The 17,518-nt window shown below is 37.1% G+C and overlaps 1 protein-coding gene across 12 annotated transcripts in view; it reads right to left on the reverse strand.

The window, feature by feature from the left end:
- Nucleotides 1-17,518, reverse strand: part of LOC110831766 (dynein axonemal intermediate chain 7) — a 54,655-nt gene that overhangs the window by 23,472 nt on the left and 13,665 nt on the right. For 2 of the 12 annotated variants that reach the window (XM_087358630.1, XM_087358633.1), the window contains exons 2-11: nt 14,823-14,960; nt 14,418-14,654; nt 12,276-12,364; nt 10,008-10,194; nt 8,589-8,729; nt 7,086-7,160; nt 6,675-6,874; nt 6,078-6,244; nt 5,031-5,303; nt 3,035-3,196 (exon numbers count right to left, since the gene is read on the reverse strand). In XM_087358630.1, the coding sequence (XP_087214756.1) occupies nt 3,035-3,196; nt 5,031-5,303; nt 6,078-6,244; nt 6,675-6,874; nt 7,086-7,160; nt 8,589-8,729; nt 10,008-10,194; nt 12,276-12,364; nt 14,418-14,435 (1,312 nt within the window). In that variant the 5' untranslated portion in view covers nt 14,436-14,654; nt 14,823-14,960. Of the gene's footprint in view, nt 1-3,034; nt 3,197-5,030; nt 5,304-6,077; nt 6,245-6,674; nt 6,875-7,085; nt 7,161-8,588; nt 8,730-10,007; nt 10,195-12,275; nt 12,365-12,916; nt 13,125-14,417; nt 14,655-14,822; nt 14,961-15,741; nt 16,002-16,064; nt 16,294-17,518 lie in introns of those variants that run through there. The other 10 variants (XM_087358639.1, XM_087358638.1, XM_087358632.1 and 7 more) reach the window with 10 other exon arrangements.

Genomic DNA, 17,518 nt, shown 5'->3' on the forward strand with positions numbered 1-17,518 from the left:
GGAGTACTGGCTGGATCTCCGAAAGAAATTGTAGAATGTTAACCAAGAGGAAATAGGCATATCCTGTACCAGATGGAAAGGTACTGTTTTTAATTTCCACAACAGGTCAACTAAACTGAACACTAGGAAGGATAATAATGGTATGAAGAAGGCAATAATGATAAAAAATTATAAAAAATATTCTTATATATTTTTTCAAATACCTCCATCGAATGCCAAGGTTAAGAATGCATAGAATGATACGTCACTCTCCCATATGTCTGCATGGCATCCTCCCTGTTTAAGCACCAGGAAGACATTTATTCCATACAGTAGAGCCCTTCTTAAGAAGCTGACAGTCACCAAGCAAGTCAAGAAATTCCCTGTCCTTTATGGAATCTAAAGCTTATTTGCCATGTTCATGACAGCCCACCACTGGTCCATATCACGAAGTAATAACTACATTCCACACTTCCACAACATATTTAAGACCAATTTTAATAACATTCTCCCATCTATGCATAGCAGTCTCTTACTTTCATATATTTTGACTAAAGTTTTGTATTTTGCATATCACACACACACACACTGCCTATTTCACCTCCCTTAGTTTGATCGCCCTAATAATATCTGTTGAAGAATACAAATTATGAAGCTTCTCATTACGCAGACTTCTCAAGCCTCAGCAACCTGTTCTCATACACCATCAATTTCCATTCTCCCTTCACGGAGACAGACCAAGTTTCATGACCTTTGAGAAGAACACGTAAAATTAAAAGTTTCATAGTCTTTTCTCTATATTTTAAATTCTATGTATTATATTATAAAATAATATGTTCAATCTTCAAGAATTTTACTTTTGAGTTTATTAAAACAAGAATAGGAAGATATAAACAAAAGTTCCTTTTCATCCAAGTAAGTTCTTCTCACCTCACAGATGTGGGTATTACATTTTATATATAAGATTATGAGTACAGACATCTCTTTACTGTCTGACTGTCAGCACTCCTGCTTCATATTTAGAAGTCCTGGATTCAAATCCTGGCCCAGAGACTAGCTATCCCGACAGGTTTGTCATTTTTCTCACTTCTTACAAGAAAATTCCATGTGCCATGACAGTACCTTAAATGAGGCAATGACTACTTCTTTAAACATCCTTTCAAATTCATCTCTGTTTGGCACTAAACAAGCTGAGCCACTGAAAGTGTTGCTAAATAAAATAAGAAAAAAATAAAATAAAAATTCACTATCTGCGTACAGCTGTGTTACGCAATCTTGTTTTCACCTGTGGCACATAACCCAATTTGTTAAAGACACTTGAAGGCACACCACAAAATTGTACATGGCCATAAATATGTATCACATATAAATCTTTGACCCATAAGAGTGCAGGGATATGAAAACAAAACATAACACATGTTGAATAATACTATCAATTATAAACCTGTGTGTGCGCGCACGCACACATGCGCATGTTATGAAAGATAAAGTATTGCCCTTTTCCAACTATGCAATATGAATATGCAATTTATTATAACAATTTATGACACACTAGTTGCGGAACATTGGTTTAGAGTACTAAATAAAAGAAACTGTTGCATGAAGAAACTTCCCATAAGTCCCCAAAATGTGTCTAGGAAGGACAAAACTATGTCTTTAAAACATAGTGCAGCATACACTTATCAGTGTTTTTATTTAAACAGGGATTTAGTGAGAAATAAAAAAATCATTCACATTCGGACATACAGTCCATGTGCTTTAATAGAATTAATGTTATGGAATTTGTCATGTCTTGTTTGTCTACTTTATCCATACCTTATGAATAGTCTATCCTTTTATTATATTTCTCAACCAGTGGCGGCTCGTGAGTCTAAGCAGTGGTAGTGCTGCGCAAGGTGGAAAATTATAGAAATAGAATAGTTTTTAACACATAACAATATAAATAAATGAAAAGTAAATTTACATCAGGAGAAAACCCATACATGCTCGAAGGTGTTTTAACTATTTGTAAGTCTGGAAGAGGGCGGCCATGATTTTTTACATCACTTTTTTCACTCAAAGAATTTAGAAAAAGTAATTTGCTGTAAATATGATACACTTCCTTTCCTCATTATCAGAACAAAATATAGTTGGCACACAGAATTATTGAACACTCATTAACAACAACCACGAAACAGATTGCGATACAGAAACCAGTCTAAAACATGTGGTAACGGGCAAGCGTGTTTACTATAAGTCGGCTGCGGGGACTGCAGCCCCTCTACGCGCTGTACCAGTGAACTGCCCCTCACTCCACCTCACACCACACTCTCTACTTTTGACCGGCTAGCTGCACAGAAATCCTTGCAGCCGGATCATTGCACCATTCTGCTTTGCACTTACTGCCCGCAGACATGCTGTCAGTTCAGCCAATTAGTGGATAATGACAACGTAAGGGGCAATATTAAAATAATGATATAGAGGAAATAAAGTGTTACAAATTATATAAACACAAAAAATAATTTTTTCAATTTTTGAAAAATTATACGGTGTGCTGCAGCTGTTATGGACGGGCTGCTACTGTTCTCAACATATTCAGTTTTGGTTTTTAGATGACAAGACACATGCTTTCTAATTTCCCTCTACTAAGACCCACCAAGCTGCCACGGTGGTCCAGCGGTCAGAACACTAGCCTTGTAATCCTGGTGTCGCGGGTTCAATTCCCGGTGGTGCTCAGATTTATAACTTGTGTTGGGCAAGGCCGTGGTCTAGGCATCACGGAGTTTTCCTCCGGGGGCTTCCCCGGTTTCTCCGTGGCATCCCAACAATTACTCCATTCACACACAGAAGAAGGCAATGGCAAACCACTTCTGATGATCTGCCAAGAATGTATATATGTATGAGCAGGTCCCTGACAACCTGAAGAGGATGGAAGGATCCTGTTCATAATATATGGTCCTGTCGTCAGACAGAACACTAATAATAATAATAATAATAATAAAAAAGACCCACCATCTCTGTCTGTTCAGACAAAAATGAGCATGTTCTGTGCAGGTAAATAACATAATTTACTTACGAACAGTGATGACTGAGTTGTCATGCAATATTTGTGGCTGAGGTGGCTGCTGAAGGAGATCAATATGGTACACTCCACCCAGGATCATGTACTTGCGCAGATTAAGTTCAAAATGCTTCAGCTTAACGTGGTATTGTAATTTCACTGTAGCTTGTCTTTCATCTGCAGAAGGAGTTCATCAGATTACTGTGCAACAAGTGATGTGTTCAAGAAATTCCCTGTAATTACTGAATCAAAAGTTCATCACTGTATTCACAAAAGCCCACTGAATTTTATCCTAAACCAGTTTACAGCGTAACAATCTAATCCTTTAAGAACCATTTTAATTTTTCACTTCCATCTATGACTATGTTTCCTAATTTATCTCTTTACCATTTGTAAGCACATCTTATTTTCTCCATGCAAGCTGCATGCTACGTTCTAATCCCTCGTCATCCAATCAAACCAACGATCCTGCATACAGAGTATAAGTTATAGAACTACTTAATATTTAATCTAAAACTTCTTGACGATGGTGAAGAGTCAATTGAATAAACATTTCCTTGGATATTATCTCCGGAGATAGGGATTAGCTCTATCTAGTGGGCCCAACTGTGTAGGAACCTGAAGACGGAGATAGAGTCCCATCTCCGAAACGTCGTTTTACGTTTTATATTTACTAGACGATGGATAATATCCAAGGAAATACTTAATATTTACATTATATAAAACACAATCTGATATTTGCTTTGATGAATGTTTGTTTGTCCTCACACAGGAGATATTTAAATGGTTGCAGGCCTTTGGGAAAACGTTCAAACAACATAACACGTAGCATGATTGATATAAAATATTCTCAATAACGGTGCTAGATGACAAAATGTTATATTTTACAAGTGCTGCTGCAGTTAGGCATATTTTAGAAATACTCTTAAGACGGGTGACAAAAATGTTGAAATAACAAGTGATGGGAGAGAGGAGGGAGGGAAATAATGTACGAAACAGACGAAGGTAAGGAAAGGAGGGGATATGGGATGAAGATACAAAGAAATCACTTGCCTTGAATTTAAACTGACCTTTTCCAGTAGTACATATTAAATTATAAGCTAGGTGATAATAGCACTAACAGAAGACCTGGAATTTATGATGACGAAAGTAAAAGAAGAATATGAAATCTGGGGATCAACTTTAAATTCAGATAAGACAATGTATTGGAATTTAGGAAATATTAATGACGCACTAATAATGGAAATGGGAGAAGTAATAAAGAGGACGGAAAAGATTAAATATCTAGGAGCGATGATAGGGGACCAAGGGATGTATGGAATTGAAACAGAGGAAAGAGTAAGACAAGGAAGGAGACTAATAGGAGCCCTCAACCCAATATCATGGGACAAAAATATCACAAAAGAACGACAGAGAGAATATATAAAACAATGGTACAAAACGTGGCTCTATACGGAGCAGAAATATGGCAACTCTCGGAACAAAAAAAAAAAAAAAGGTTGAGAATAATGGAAATGGATTTCCTAAGAAGAGTGGCTGGAATATCCAGAAGAGAGAGAATGAGGAATGAAAGGATTAGAGAAATCATGAGGGTGGATCAAGATATAATTGAGGAGATAGAGAAAAGACAACTGATTTGGTATGAACACGTGCAAAGGATGCAGGAGGAAAGGTTACCAAAAATGACTATGAAATGGCAACGAAAAGAGAGAAGAGAGAAGGAAGAGAGGAAGACCGAGACCAGGATGGAACGACGGAATTACAAGAATCATGATAGAGTGGAAACTACCTCTGGGAGGATGGGAAAATAGAGAAGAATGGAAGAAAATATTAGGCAATGGAAGACTGAAGTAACGGTCAAGAAACAGAAGAAGATATTGTAAAATAACTTCAAGACATCAGCAACAGATTACTTTATGGCAGGTCAGTTATAAATCTGCCTCACTGATTTGATCAGTTAATTGGCATGGAAATGATGAAGTGGATTCAAATAGCATCCCAGGCAGCTTACCTTCCTGTTCTGCATATATTTCAGATGCTGTTTTCACAGGAGTCTGCTGAATTTGCTGCAGCTCAAGTAGTTCTGCTTCCAATGCTGTTTGTGAAGTTGGTCTCCCATCTTTTGAAACACTTTTGGAATGTCGAGAGTCATCTGTGGTAGATGATGCTGGCTTTATGGCAGCTATCTTTGCAGCTAACTTTGCTCTGCGATCATTCTCTTCATCAACCATTACCTGAAGCTCGTGTTTTGCATCCCATTCCATCAATGATATCTCATACAGATCTGAAAATAGAGCAATTTAAAAACAAATTTAAAACTCTGAAACACAAAATTGTACACACATATTGACCGACCAACTCCAGGTCAAAAATTCTCTTTTAATTAGCTTGTTCATAATTATTTAGATGATCAAGTAATTCCATACTGTTATGAAACCTGAATATTTAATCAGTATCAGTAAATCTCACCACTGGAACCTATTCTAAGTCAGATTAAAATTTAATTTACATCCCTGCAACTTATTTTTATAACTTGCATCTCCCATCTAAACCTTGGTCTCACAACTGGTCTCTTTCCACAAATAATAACGACCAAAATGTTAAATGCATCTATTGTTTTCCCATGTCCTAATAACCTCATCGTGACCCCAAGAGCTATGCTGGCGGTAGCATAGCTACTGGTAGGGTCGAGGGGGAGAGGTCAGACTAAGACAGGTACCCTGGTCCTCCAGGTTGGGGGTTGGTCGCAAGGCTAACAACCTTGCACCGTAAAAAGGAAGATGTTTCGAAACGTCAACCTCGGACAGATGGACCTAACAGAAGGACCGAATGGAAGAGGAGAAGTGAGGAGGCCGTGGACCGAATACGGACCGGAGGGCCACAGAAGAAGAAGAAGAATAACCTCATCTTTCTTGATTAACCTACTCAAACAATATCTGGTTAAGAGAACAGTCTGTAAAGCTCATCAATATGAAATTTCCTTTATTTTCCTTTAAAAGGAGTCAACAGACAGTACACTGAAATTATATTTTCATGTCTTGATTTTCTGACACTGTACCTTTCTGTTCTTCTTCAGTTAATGGGTTGGGTAACGATGATGGACAGAGGTCTGAGAAGTGGTCATACTTGACAAGCATTACTCTGATAACCAGGAGAACATCAAGCAAACTATCTGGCAAACTCACAGCCACACCAACATCAACAAAGTCACATGAAAGTGGAGGCCTGGAGAAAAGTTCAAATATCAAAAGGATTAAATCACATAACACTTGTTTAACAAGAGTAAATAAATCTTAATTAAACAGCATGCTGCAGAGCACAGCATATATAATTAATTCCTTCACTGCTACTTAATGAAATGAGAAAATAAGGACTTGATTTCACTATTGCATAGATACTGGTTATCTGTTGCTTTTAATTTGTCTACATGTTAAAAAATGGCAAGAAATTAAAACATTCTCTGCTTATCTTAAAAAATTATGCACCTGTTTTAAACGTTGTTCAATTATTAAAAAAACTGTTTGACAAATCTCACACCTGTTCCTCTAGGCAAGACACAGAGTATTTAAATAACGTTTAATACACTATATCTGTCAGTGACTCAGGTCCCAAGTTTGGTATTGAAAACCAGCTGATTAATTCAGACCATACTCACCTCTCAGTCTTTGGTAACGGGACTAAAGGCGTGGGAAGAGGCAACTGACTCCAGAGAGACAGAACAAAGTCATCAAACTTCTGCACGTAGTGCACCTCATTCAGGCCTCTAAGCTGCATTTTCTCCTTGATGTTACGTAATATCAAATATGAAGCTCGGTCCAAATTAAACTGTTGTTCCTTCTGAACATCATTCCGCACCTATACATTATTTGTATAAATTACTGTAACTGCAAACTGTCATAATTACGTAATTTATATTTGTATTAGAAACACGTACTGTTCTATGACATGTTTTACATTCTTGGCTTGGGTCTATTAAATATCTATAAAATGTAATAAATTTTGCATATAAGGAAGAGATAAATTAGGATAAAGAGGCTTACTGAGGGTGTGTCTTACTGTCACTTACCTCTTTCCAGTTTTCGACATGCCTTGAAGTGACATTAAGTGGATTGTCAATTAGCTCCTGGATGGCTCCAAGCAACTGAACAGAAACATCATTATCACAAATAGAAAAAATTCTTTCCAATATTGGCCAAAGTGGTTTCTACACACTGCAAAAGTGGTAGTAACAAGGGATACAACCCCATTGAGGGTGAATTTCTTCACTTCTATTAAAATAATCTGAAAAACGTTCACAACTAAGAATTAACAACTTAGGAACTGAAATACATGCTTAGAAGCAACCACGTCCATATTCTAAATAAAATCTTATAAAACTTGTAAAAGAGTAACTCACCCTAAACTGAAGTCGCAAAATGCTACATTTTTAAGTTCTGTATTTTAAACAGTCATAAAACACAAATTTTTAAGATCTGTATTTTTAAACAGTACCATACCCAACATGTAATTCAATTTAAAGTGGGGCTTGATATGAAGAGAAATAACATTTATTGTACAGACTCACAAATAAGTTAACTGTTGACACACTTTTGTTCCTTCACTGTCAAATCTCACTTGTAAAGCATTGGCTCTTACATGACCGATCCGTCTCCGTAGAAGATGCGTGTTCAGGTGATTCCTAACAGCCACATATAAGTGAGCGGCGCCCATGTTGGAAGATACAGTCGTTAGAATCCTCTTCCAATTGGGGCAGAAGCCAAGGTTGGCATGCCTACCTTAGAGTTACCCTTTCAAGTTCAATTAGGAGTTAACGGTGTTTTCCGCAAAAAAAGTAGGGGTCATAAATCTTCTATGAAATGGCACACATTGTAGTCACTTTTGGTTAATCTCTTTCGCGAGGGTGGCATGAAAATTTTGTTCCCCATACATGAACATTATGATGGTTCACTTTACCATTGACGTGGGAAGTCACCTCGTGATTAAAATTGAACCTTACCGAAAGTCGTCATTTTCAATCATAATAGGGATCAGGCGACAGAATCGTATCGTATTGCCAAATATTATTTGAGAGCCTAGACCAATTTCAGTCTGTACGGTTTCGTAAATAACCGCTTGCACAGGATTTAGCAGACGGTAGTTTGTGATAGAAGCAACTCACGACTCGCTCGGCGCGTTGATTTTTAGTGGACTGCGATGGAAGCAAGGCCGACCGGCCTAACACGCCCCACAGTTGAATCACACATAGAGGGTCAAGTGCACCCTTTCTGCTCAAATTTCTTGTACCAGGCGCAAATGGATACTGGGCTGGGTGGCTCCATGTGAAATTGTGTGCAAAACGCACGTTGCACACCTGTTACAGACTCTTTCTTCGCTAAATGAAGAGCACACCAGCTCCATCTTCAAAACTAGTGGCATCTATCGGAAACGCGCAGCAACAGCAACAACAACAATAACAATCACCCGGGTCATTTGAAACAAAACTTTGAAGGGTTTTCTACCGACTGGTACGGAACATAAATAAATTTGTGCTACTGGCCACTTTACCTATCAAAGAAAATACTACACTAACCCCAAGAACCTCCGTTGTCTTCTTTACAACATCTTCCAGTATGCCTCTCTCTTTAACAGATCTCCATAGGTAGATATATGTGTTCATTTCACTCAAAGATGCTGGATCAGGCAAGCCATCACATTTCATGTACTGCTCCCACTGGAATAAAGACAACATGCACTAACCAAACATCTGAGTTACAAAATTTCAGAAGTTCTATTCTGCTTCCATTTTCAAATGTGAACTGAGATCCAGGTCTGAGGCTAGCTAAACCAGGGGCCCCAACAGAAATTTTATGTCCTTTTCCTCCCTTGTACCTGAAGATGGAAAAAGAGCCCAGCTTCTGAATCATTGTTATTTTATAATTTAATTAATGGTCCAAAAGAACAATGTTAAATATTATAACACATCATCATCATCATTAGGAACCTTCAGATTTTGACTGGCATTATTTATTATTTGTTACATCACAACAACCAGGTGTTTTAATCCTGTACCACTGAAAAGGCTGGTGAAGTACAGTATTTTAGATTCATGTGCTCATAAAATTTCTGGTAGGTTACCAGCTTTCTTGTAGCTTCTTATAGTTTCTCAGTGCATGTGTCGCAACGGTGCCTTCAAATAGGCTATGACCGAGACAAATGAGATCTGTGGTTGAAACTTAGGGATTCTATGGGCTAGCATATAAATTAATATTTGGTACAAGTAAACGGTATACTTTATGAAACAAAATCTCTTTCATAATTATCTTTTTATTCAAATTAGGCAAACATATGCGTCTTTGCTTAACAGATATCTGACGTAAATAACTATAATTAACACAAGGTTAAGAAAAGGTATATATGGAAAAAATGTAGATTATGAATGATTAGAATTATGATATCAGCTTGTGTTTGCATCACTTCTGGTTTTGGACTTAGAAACCTACGGTCTCTAGATTAGTCTGGATGAACTTCAGAAAACTACAAAGGCGAGATTTCAGTCAGGACCTGTGTCTGATCTGACACTTCACCTATGCATCTCTGAAATGCAATGCATTACTACTTCAGCTAACCTCTTTGGTTGCACATAAGGTATTTTGTTTAATTATTTTGAGTAAACAAGTCCTAAGAATAGTCAAATAAAAATGCAGCGATACGTAAAAAATTCCTAGAAAACTGATCTTTTAACAACTCGTTCATGAAATGAACACCATGTTGTTTAAAGATGGCTGCCTTATGGGTTGCACTACCGTGTAGTCTGGAAAAAGTTTACTGGTGTTTCAGAGGTCCCTGCTGTCTCCATCAACAGATCACTTATCATCCTGATGATAGAGGCGGCAAGGACATCTGAAACACCAGTAAACTTCTATCAGACTACACGGTGCTACAACCCAAGAGACAGCCATCTTCAAACTTACTCCTACAATTTTGTGTCTTAAAATGTTGTTATACGTACCTCTTGTTTGGCCCGTTTTTCTAGTTTCATTTCATACATCTGCTCAGAAAATGTTTTAAACACAGAAATTGTTTCTTGTAACTGAACCACCCTCTGAGCCTGCTCAGCTACATCCTGCTTTGCTTTCTCTTTGGCTGCAATTTGGTCTTTTTCCACTCGAGCTTTCTCCTCTTGAATCAATCTCTGTCTGTACAAAGATATTTATACTACAAGATGCCGCACAACAATCACATAAATCTAAAAAAAGGAACTCTAACTAACTTATCTTTCAACAACAAAAATTCTTGCTAACATTTTAGGTATAGCTGCTATATTTCACATACCAGTGAATGACAAAAATTTAAGGCCAAGAAACCATGTCTTGGCTTCAAAAATAAATTACGACATTCTATTTAAAAAGTACACGTATGACAAAGACTAGGGTAACAAACAAATGGCAAGCTTCTTACGTGTGAGTTGTAAGATATTGATAGTTAAACAATGCTGTGCATGAAAATAAACTATAATAATCAAATGTAATTATTACAAGCAATTAATTTATGAAATGAGGTAAGGAATTTTTGGAAATTAAGTTTCATAAGACGAAAATATAAGGAAATAATAAATACATAAATGAAAGTCGATATATATATATAACTAGGATAACTTGAGAGACTAATTGTAAAAGGAATAACATTATCAAAGATTAAGGATGTAATAAAAATAAAGGATGCCTCCAGTGATACAATGGTCAAAGTTTCATATCTTATCAAATTCATTATTCATCCGTTCATTCAATGCTATATAATCTGAGCTACTGTCAGTAACATTAATTAAATTGTAAATAAATAAGACAGAGATAAACAAAAAAACTGTTCATAAAGATAATGATACGCCCCATCCACATAAAAGGCAGCTTTCTGAAATCTAACCAAACCCTGAACAACAGTTTTCAAAAAACATACCATAACCTTCCTGTCAGAAGTACCAATAAAGACTACTTTAGCTTTAGGTAGCTATTTCTTTAAAATATTAAAAATAAATCCAAACAAACTGCTTTTCTTCTTGTCATCTAGAAGTGGATGACTGGTTTCAAAGAATGGTTTCATCTGAAAGAGTACATGCCCAGGAAACCAACATGGTTGGGTGTGGTTGTCTGCTACAATGTCATATTTATTGTGGAAAAGTTAAAACCATATTACAAAGAACCATTACTGGGGGAACAAGTAATATTGCTAGAAACACAGAATATATGGGAAAATACCATCAAATTACACCAACTACATGTTGGTAGGGAGCTGGCACAGCTCAGTCAGTATAGTGACTGGCTACGGACTGGATGACCGGGGTTTGATGCCTGACGGGGGCAGAGGATTTTTCCTCAAGCCTCTGCGTCCAGATCGGCTCTGGAGCCCACCCAGCCTCCTATCCAATGGGTACCAGGGTTCTTTCCCAGGGGTAAAGCACGGCCGGGGCGTGATGCTGACCACTCACCCCCATCTGGTGCCGAGGTCAAAAATGAGTAGGAGCTATATCACCACTCACCCCAAGCGCCTATATGGCGTATAGTGGGACAGCTTTACTTACTTTACTTTTACATATTGGTAGGTCTTCCAAAAAGTGGTAGAAGTTTTTGATATTGAACAAATGTAACACTGCGAAATATTATTCTGTTCAGTATGACAGTGGACCTTTATGCATTATATTAATACATGGAAAGAGGAAATTGAGTTACAGAATGAATTTATTGCAGCAATTGATAGAATTCTACATGTTGTGGAAGTGTACCGGCAAGAAGTTTGCCTATATGTACAGCCTCCCCAAAACTCATTCACTCGCACAGATCATGCAAATGTTGTTAATATACACCAAAATATAATAAAAGAGGATACCATACCATTAGACCATGGAATTCAAACATCCCAGAAATACAAACAATGTGATCCCCTACTGTACCACAGTAGCTGCTTTTTGGAATACCACACAGAAACAGAGATTCAAATTTGAGGTTATGTATAGAAATTACATCTTTATTACATAACAAATATTATGTAAATTTCTTAACACAATATAATTTACAGTTTTTAATATATATAAAATTCGTAAAATTCATGTATCTAACACGCCACATTTACTAGAAGGGCTCTTTAAGAACACAGTCCAACAGGCTCAGACAATGTTAACACAAGCAAAAAATTATAAAGTATTATATAAGAAAAGAATGTTAAATAAATTTCTTTGTGTGGTAGCTAATTAAATAACACTTCTAAAGTGTCTGCAGTAACTTACCGTTCCTTTTCCTGTTCAATTCGCTGCTGCTCAGATAATTCTGCTGAGAGGCGTAATTTTTCCTTCTTTGAAACTTTCTTTTTCGAATCCTAGAAAACAGAACCTCAATTAAGTAAGTTTCAAAAATGAGTATGTAATGGATATGGTATAATTAAAGAAAGAGTAAACTGTTCACTGGTTCAACTAAACTTTAAACTGGGTCAGGTTGAGGAATCAGCCTTTACTCACGTACTATTGTGTAGTTATGAATGCATCAAGAGTAGATGTGTGCCATCTTATATTTAAAAAATATAAACTTAACACTTTTAATTGAAAAAGAAATTTCAAATGAAATCAAACTAAACTACAATAAACTTAACAGCCTGACTAACCAACTGACTACTCGATAATAGAATATGAGTTTCAGTACTGCTAATATCAATTCCCACAGGTGCATATAATCATAATAACACAAAACATTCTGAAATATCCTCCCACAACCCGTAGTAATCTGTCTTAAATCTGTGCAGTTTTAAGTCCTTCCCATTAAATCAGGAAAACTGGGCCTGGGGGCTCACTTTTAGTATCAATGGTTATTTACTAAACTTCCTCATTTACAAAGGAAGAAACACAAAAACTTAACAGGAATATATGTAACATACCTGCACCTTGTCATGGTGGTGGGGCTTGAGTACCTCAGTGACCCCAAGAGCTACTGGTAGGGCCTTCCTAGCCAGATTGGTCAAGGGGGAGAGGTCAGACTAAGACAGGTACCCTGGTCCTCCAGGTTGGGGGTTGGTCGCAAGGCTAACAACCTTGCACCGTAAAAAGTAAGATGTTTCGAAACCTCAAAGCCTCGGACAGACAGACCTAACAGAGGACCGAATGGAAGAGGAGAATTAAGGAGGCCATGGACCGAATACGGACCAGAGAGCCATAGATGAAGAAGATATATGTAACATTTCTACCACACATAACAAAGTTGGTGCTGTAGTTGTTTTTGTTATGTTTTACATTCCTATTTGATGGAATTGCTACATCTATCAGTAAGAATATTTTATCTTCCTTCTTTCTAATTATTTTGTGTAGCCTATTTGCCAAAACCTCTCTATCTCTTTGTTCCCCTTAATTTTATAGTAGGCCTACTGTTAAACATTCAAGTTAACGTACTGACTCGAGTATGTCCGAGCATTAGTTTCCTGATGTTTCAATACCTATCTTGCATAGTGAGGAATTTAGATTATGATTATGTCTCATCATGTCTTACTGTTATTAAAAATTAAATGGTTTGCCATATTTTGGTTCATATTTTTGTGCAGATTCAAAATGATATCTAAACATGTTCTTTCTAAATATATGTTAGAATAACCCCACAACAGGCTATCAGAAGTTTAAAAAACATGGCAGCAGACCTAATTGTTACAACATAAGTATCCCACAGCCCTATGTAACTAGTACTAGAGACTAAGTCTACTATCAGTCACATCAACCTCAAGTTTGTCCCGCTACGTGCCATAAAGGCGCTTGGGGTGAGAGGAGGTATAGCTCCTCTCTTTCTTGACCTCGACACTAGATGGGGGTGAGTGGTCAGCATCACGCCCCGGCTGGCTTTACCCCCGGGAAAGGACCCCGGTACCCATTGTAGAGGAGGCTGGGTGGGCCCCAGAGCCGGTCTGGACGCAGAGGCTAGAGGAAAAACCCTCTGTCCCCGTCGGGGATCAAACCCCGGCCGTCCAGCCCGTAGCTAGTCACTATACTGACTGAGCTATCCCGGCTCATACATCAACCTCAAGACAGACTGCATTTCTCTGGAAAAATTTAGCCAATTAGCCCACCGTCATGTTGGTACCATCCCCAACAAACGAAAACAGGTTATAATAAGCATATCATTAAATGAAATTAAAATTGTGCAGGCATGCTTTAGAATGTTTGGTAATTCAGACTCTGTATCTTGCATCCCAAAATCTGGAAGGACCTAACATTTGTGTTTCTTCCTGGTGATTTTTATCAAGGCATTTTCCTGTATTTTGGGTCACCACCGTCAACGTCCTTCTTACCAATAGAAGGCAGCTTGCTTGTTTGTACTTGTTTATTCACTTATTAACATAAATTGTGAGCTCTTTTCGGATGAAAAAATTATTGTGAACTGCAGATAAAGCATACCTCAACAAACATGTTCATTATTTATTTTGTCTGTATTAAAATTCCTCTGCATAAAGATCCAGAATCCAGAAAATCCTAAGATCTGAAAAGTATTAGATCCGAGGCGTTCTTGATAACAGGTCCCGTACTGTAGGTTTATGTTTGGGAGAACTACAATTTTTTTCCCCCTTATTTACCATAATTGTAATTATATTTCTTCAGGGTATCAATATTTCTGAAAATTCTTCTGTCCTTGTTCTGTAAAAGAAAATATGACTTTTGTTAATTAGCAAACAAAAATATTATGAGGAAAAAACATATCTAGATGAGACTGTGCAATATACAATTCCAATATCTGATATGCTAATTAATAAAGCACATGCAAATGTTTGCCCTAACTATTTAATTTAATAAACTTATACCTACATCTTCATGGTTTGGTACACGTTTCAGCCTCAGGGTGGACTTCACCTTTTTATTCAAAGTCCATGATTCTGATTCAAAACTTAGTACTGCATTTGCTGTTATCTGATAATGCCAAATTGACCACTTCTTGACATACTTCTGAAACAATGTCTCCTTCCAGTTCAAATTATTTTATTAAAACTAATAACATAGTTTAAAAGTCTCCATTTCTGAAATTAAACTGTAGCTGCTTAATTAAGAGTCCACTACAACAAAATTTGCTGTTGGATTTATCAATGGCCCTCCCAATCAATTTAACAAAAAGTCAGGAAATTGACTGAAATTTGAAGCAGTGAGAAGAACTAACATAATGCACAGTTCAATCTTAGAAATAAATAAGAATGAGATGCATTATTCATGTTGACCTGAAACGGATCAGCATTAACTCTTTGACTAATGAATACTTCTAAGCTCACTGCTCCTGTATGTTGGAAGAAGCTTTTAACACTTCCAAATGACCGTGAAAAGATGACAGTATTTACAAATATTGTCCACAGAAATCATAGCCAATATCCACAGCTACCAGCCCCACATAATCAGGAAAACAACAGAAATAAGCAAACACCTTCAAAACTTTAACTATGAAGATGGTTACAGAAAACACAAAGCCTAGTTTCACCTGTTTTTCCCCCAAACCAGCTACCCTACCACCTGTGTCCCTAAACATCCATTAAATCTTCCTCCTCATCCAAGTCCCCAAGAATTTTTGGTACTTGTGGGTTATCGGGACACATCGCTTTCAAAATAGGTTAGGTTAATGTGTGGATAAATGACATGTACTTGAAAGTTATTATCCACACACATTAACCTAACCTAACCTAGCCTGTTATTAAAGCGATGTGTCCCAATAACCCACAAGTACCGAATTTTTTAATCACACCTTCTCCAATCACCAAGCCCTAAAATGATGTCTCCAGCCCGTCGTCAGCAAACCTCGTGGCCAATCCACATGCCCGCGCGTAATTTTAATGTTTTTCTCAAGGTCCACGCCCATGTAAATATTTCGTCATGTGGAAGCAAGCAAGCCCTCTCACTGAGGAACATCGAAAGTGGCTTGTATCAGATAACCTGTCTTTACAGGTTATTCTATTTTCCAACAGATTTATGTCGCCTTTCAAATTATTCAAGAGATGATAAATAATTTCTCGAGTAAATCGTTAATGATTAAGAGCTCTACATAAAGAAGTGAAGTGTCGAACTAACCAACCAACTTCATACTTCAAGGTCCTTCTTTAGAAGTAAACAATGGCTGTTAGGAATTTCCCCGCCTTTTATGGAACCAGTGTTCACAAGAAGCGGCTACTAATCCCTGCCTCTTTATTATTCCATTAATAAATTGGAATCTTTCCAACGAACAGCTTATGCACAGCCACCATTCTTGTTACGTCCCAGGCTTATGAAGCAGTAAGCCTACTGTTTGGGTGGAAAACTGACTCGACCTTGACGCTCTGACGTCATGCTGAATGCTGTCCTAAAAACATCACACAGTTCTAAAAATGTGCACATAGTTGGAGAAATCTAAATATTTGATACTATGGGTGTGTTACCAGTGACCCGACTAATATACAAAATTCTAAATATACTAATGTACTAAATTCTACACAAACAAAAATTTTAAAAATACAACAATGAGACGAAACACTAGAAAACTAGAACTTAATGGAGAACCGAGAGTCAACAAATATTTCTACACTGCATATTAAAACGGCTGTGCAGAAAGGTGCTTCTGTCTAAAGGTCAAGTGAAATCTACGCTCAGACAGACAGAACATCGGGTTCTTGTGTGAAGACGAAGCAACCACGCAGTTTCAAGCCTTTCGCCATTTCAAGCATCCGCTAACCCTGACACGTTTACAAGCCTTCATTAAGCTGTAATAACAAGTCCAAAGTTGCCTGTTGATGGAAATAAAGCCAATTTACGAAACATAGGGCAAGAGATAAAACAATTTGTACACAGACAAAGTCCAACAAATTAATCACAAACAAAGAGTTTGTTCGTTTGGTACTTTCTCTGTGTTCTTTGCATGATGTGAATGACCGATGATAGTGTCTGTTTGCGTCACACATATCAATTTTAAAACTGTCGAAATGAATTTCGGTATGAAGGTTAAAGCCATTGGAGGTGACTTCATGGACTGGAGCTAACAATTGCTCAACGTCAAACGAAGAAAAGAATGTTCTTTTACACAGGACCTTGAACAACCTCAGGAATGATCTGCAATAACAACATGGAAGATACATTAACTTGTAAGACGAAAACGACACCAGGGCCAGTGTCTTAAAGTGATGTGTGGTAACAGGTCTAAAAAATATGTAAATATAGTCGTGGTTACTTATCTATTTTAAACCGTCCGATCACAATATAATTTTATTTAAAATTTCTTATAATTAAGATAATAAAATATCATTCATGTTCCTTATCGATTGATCGATTTACATTTCGGAACATTTACACAACATGTTTCAGTTTTTATAAAACCATCATCAGGTGTAAAATATATCTAAGAGCTTAAAACTCAATTATGATTTCTGTAGTTTTTTGGTGATGTTTCATTATATTTGTTTTTCCATATTTGGGCGAAGGTGTTGTTTTTCTTAAATGTTATTAGATGTACATATCGGCCAAAGATGTAGGAGTGAGTGTCCCGATATGTCCAG

The sequence above is a fragment of the Zootermopsis nevadensis genome, unplaced genomic scaffold (assembly GCF_977971745.1).
Source record: "Zootermopsis nevadensis isolate Lab colony 2312 unplaced genomic scaffold, Znev_1.0 Znev_ptg000030l, whole genome shotgun sequence".
Taxonomy (NCBI): domain Eukaryota; kingdom Metazoa; phylum Arthropoda; class Insecta; order Blattodea; family Termopsidae; genus Zootermopsis; species Zootermopsis nevadensis.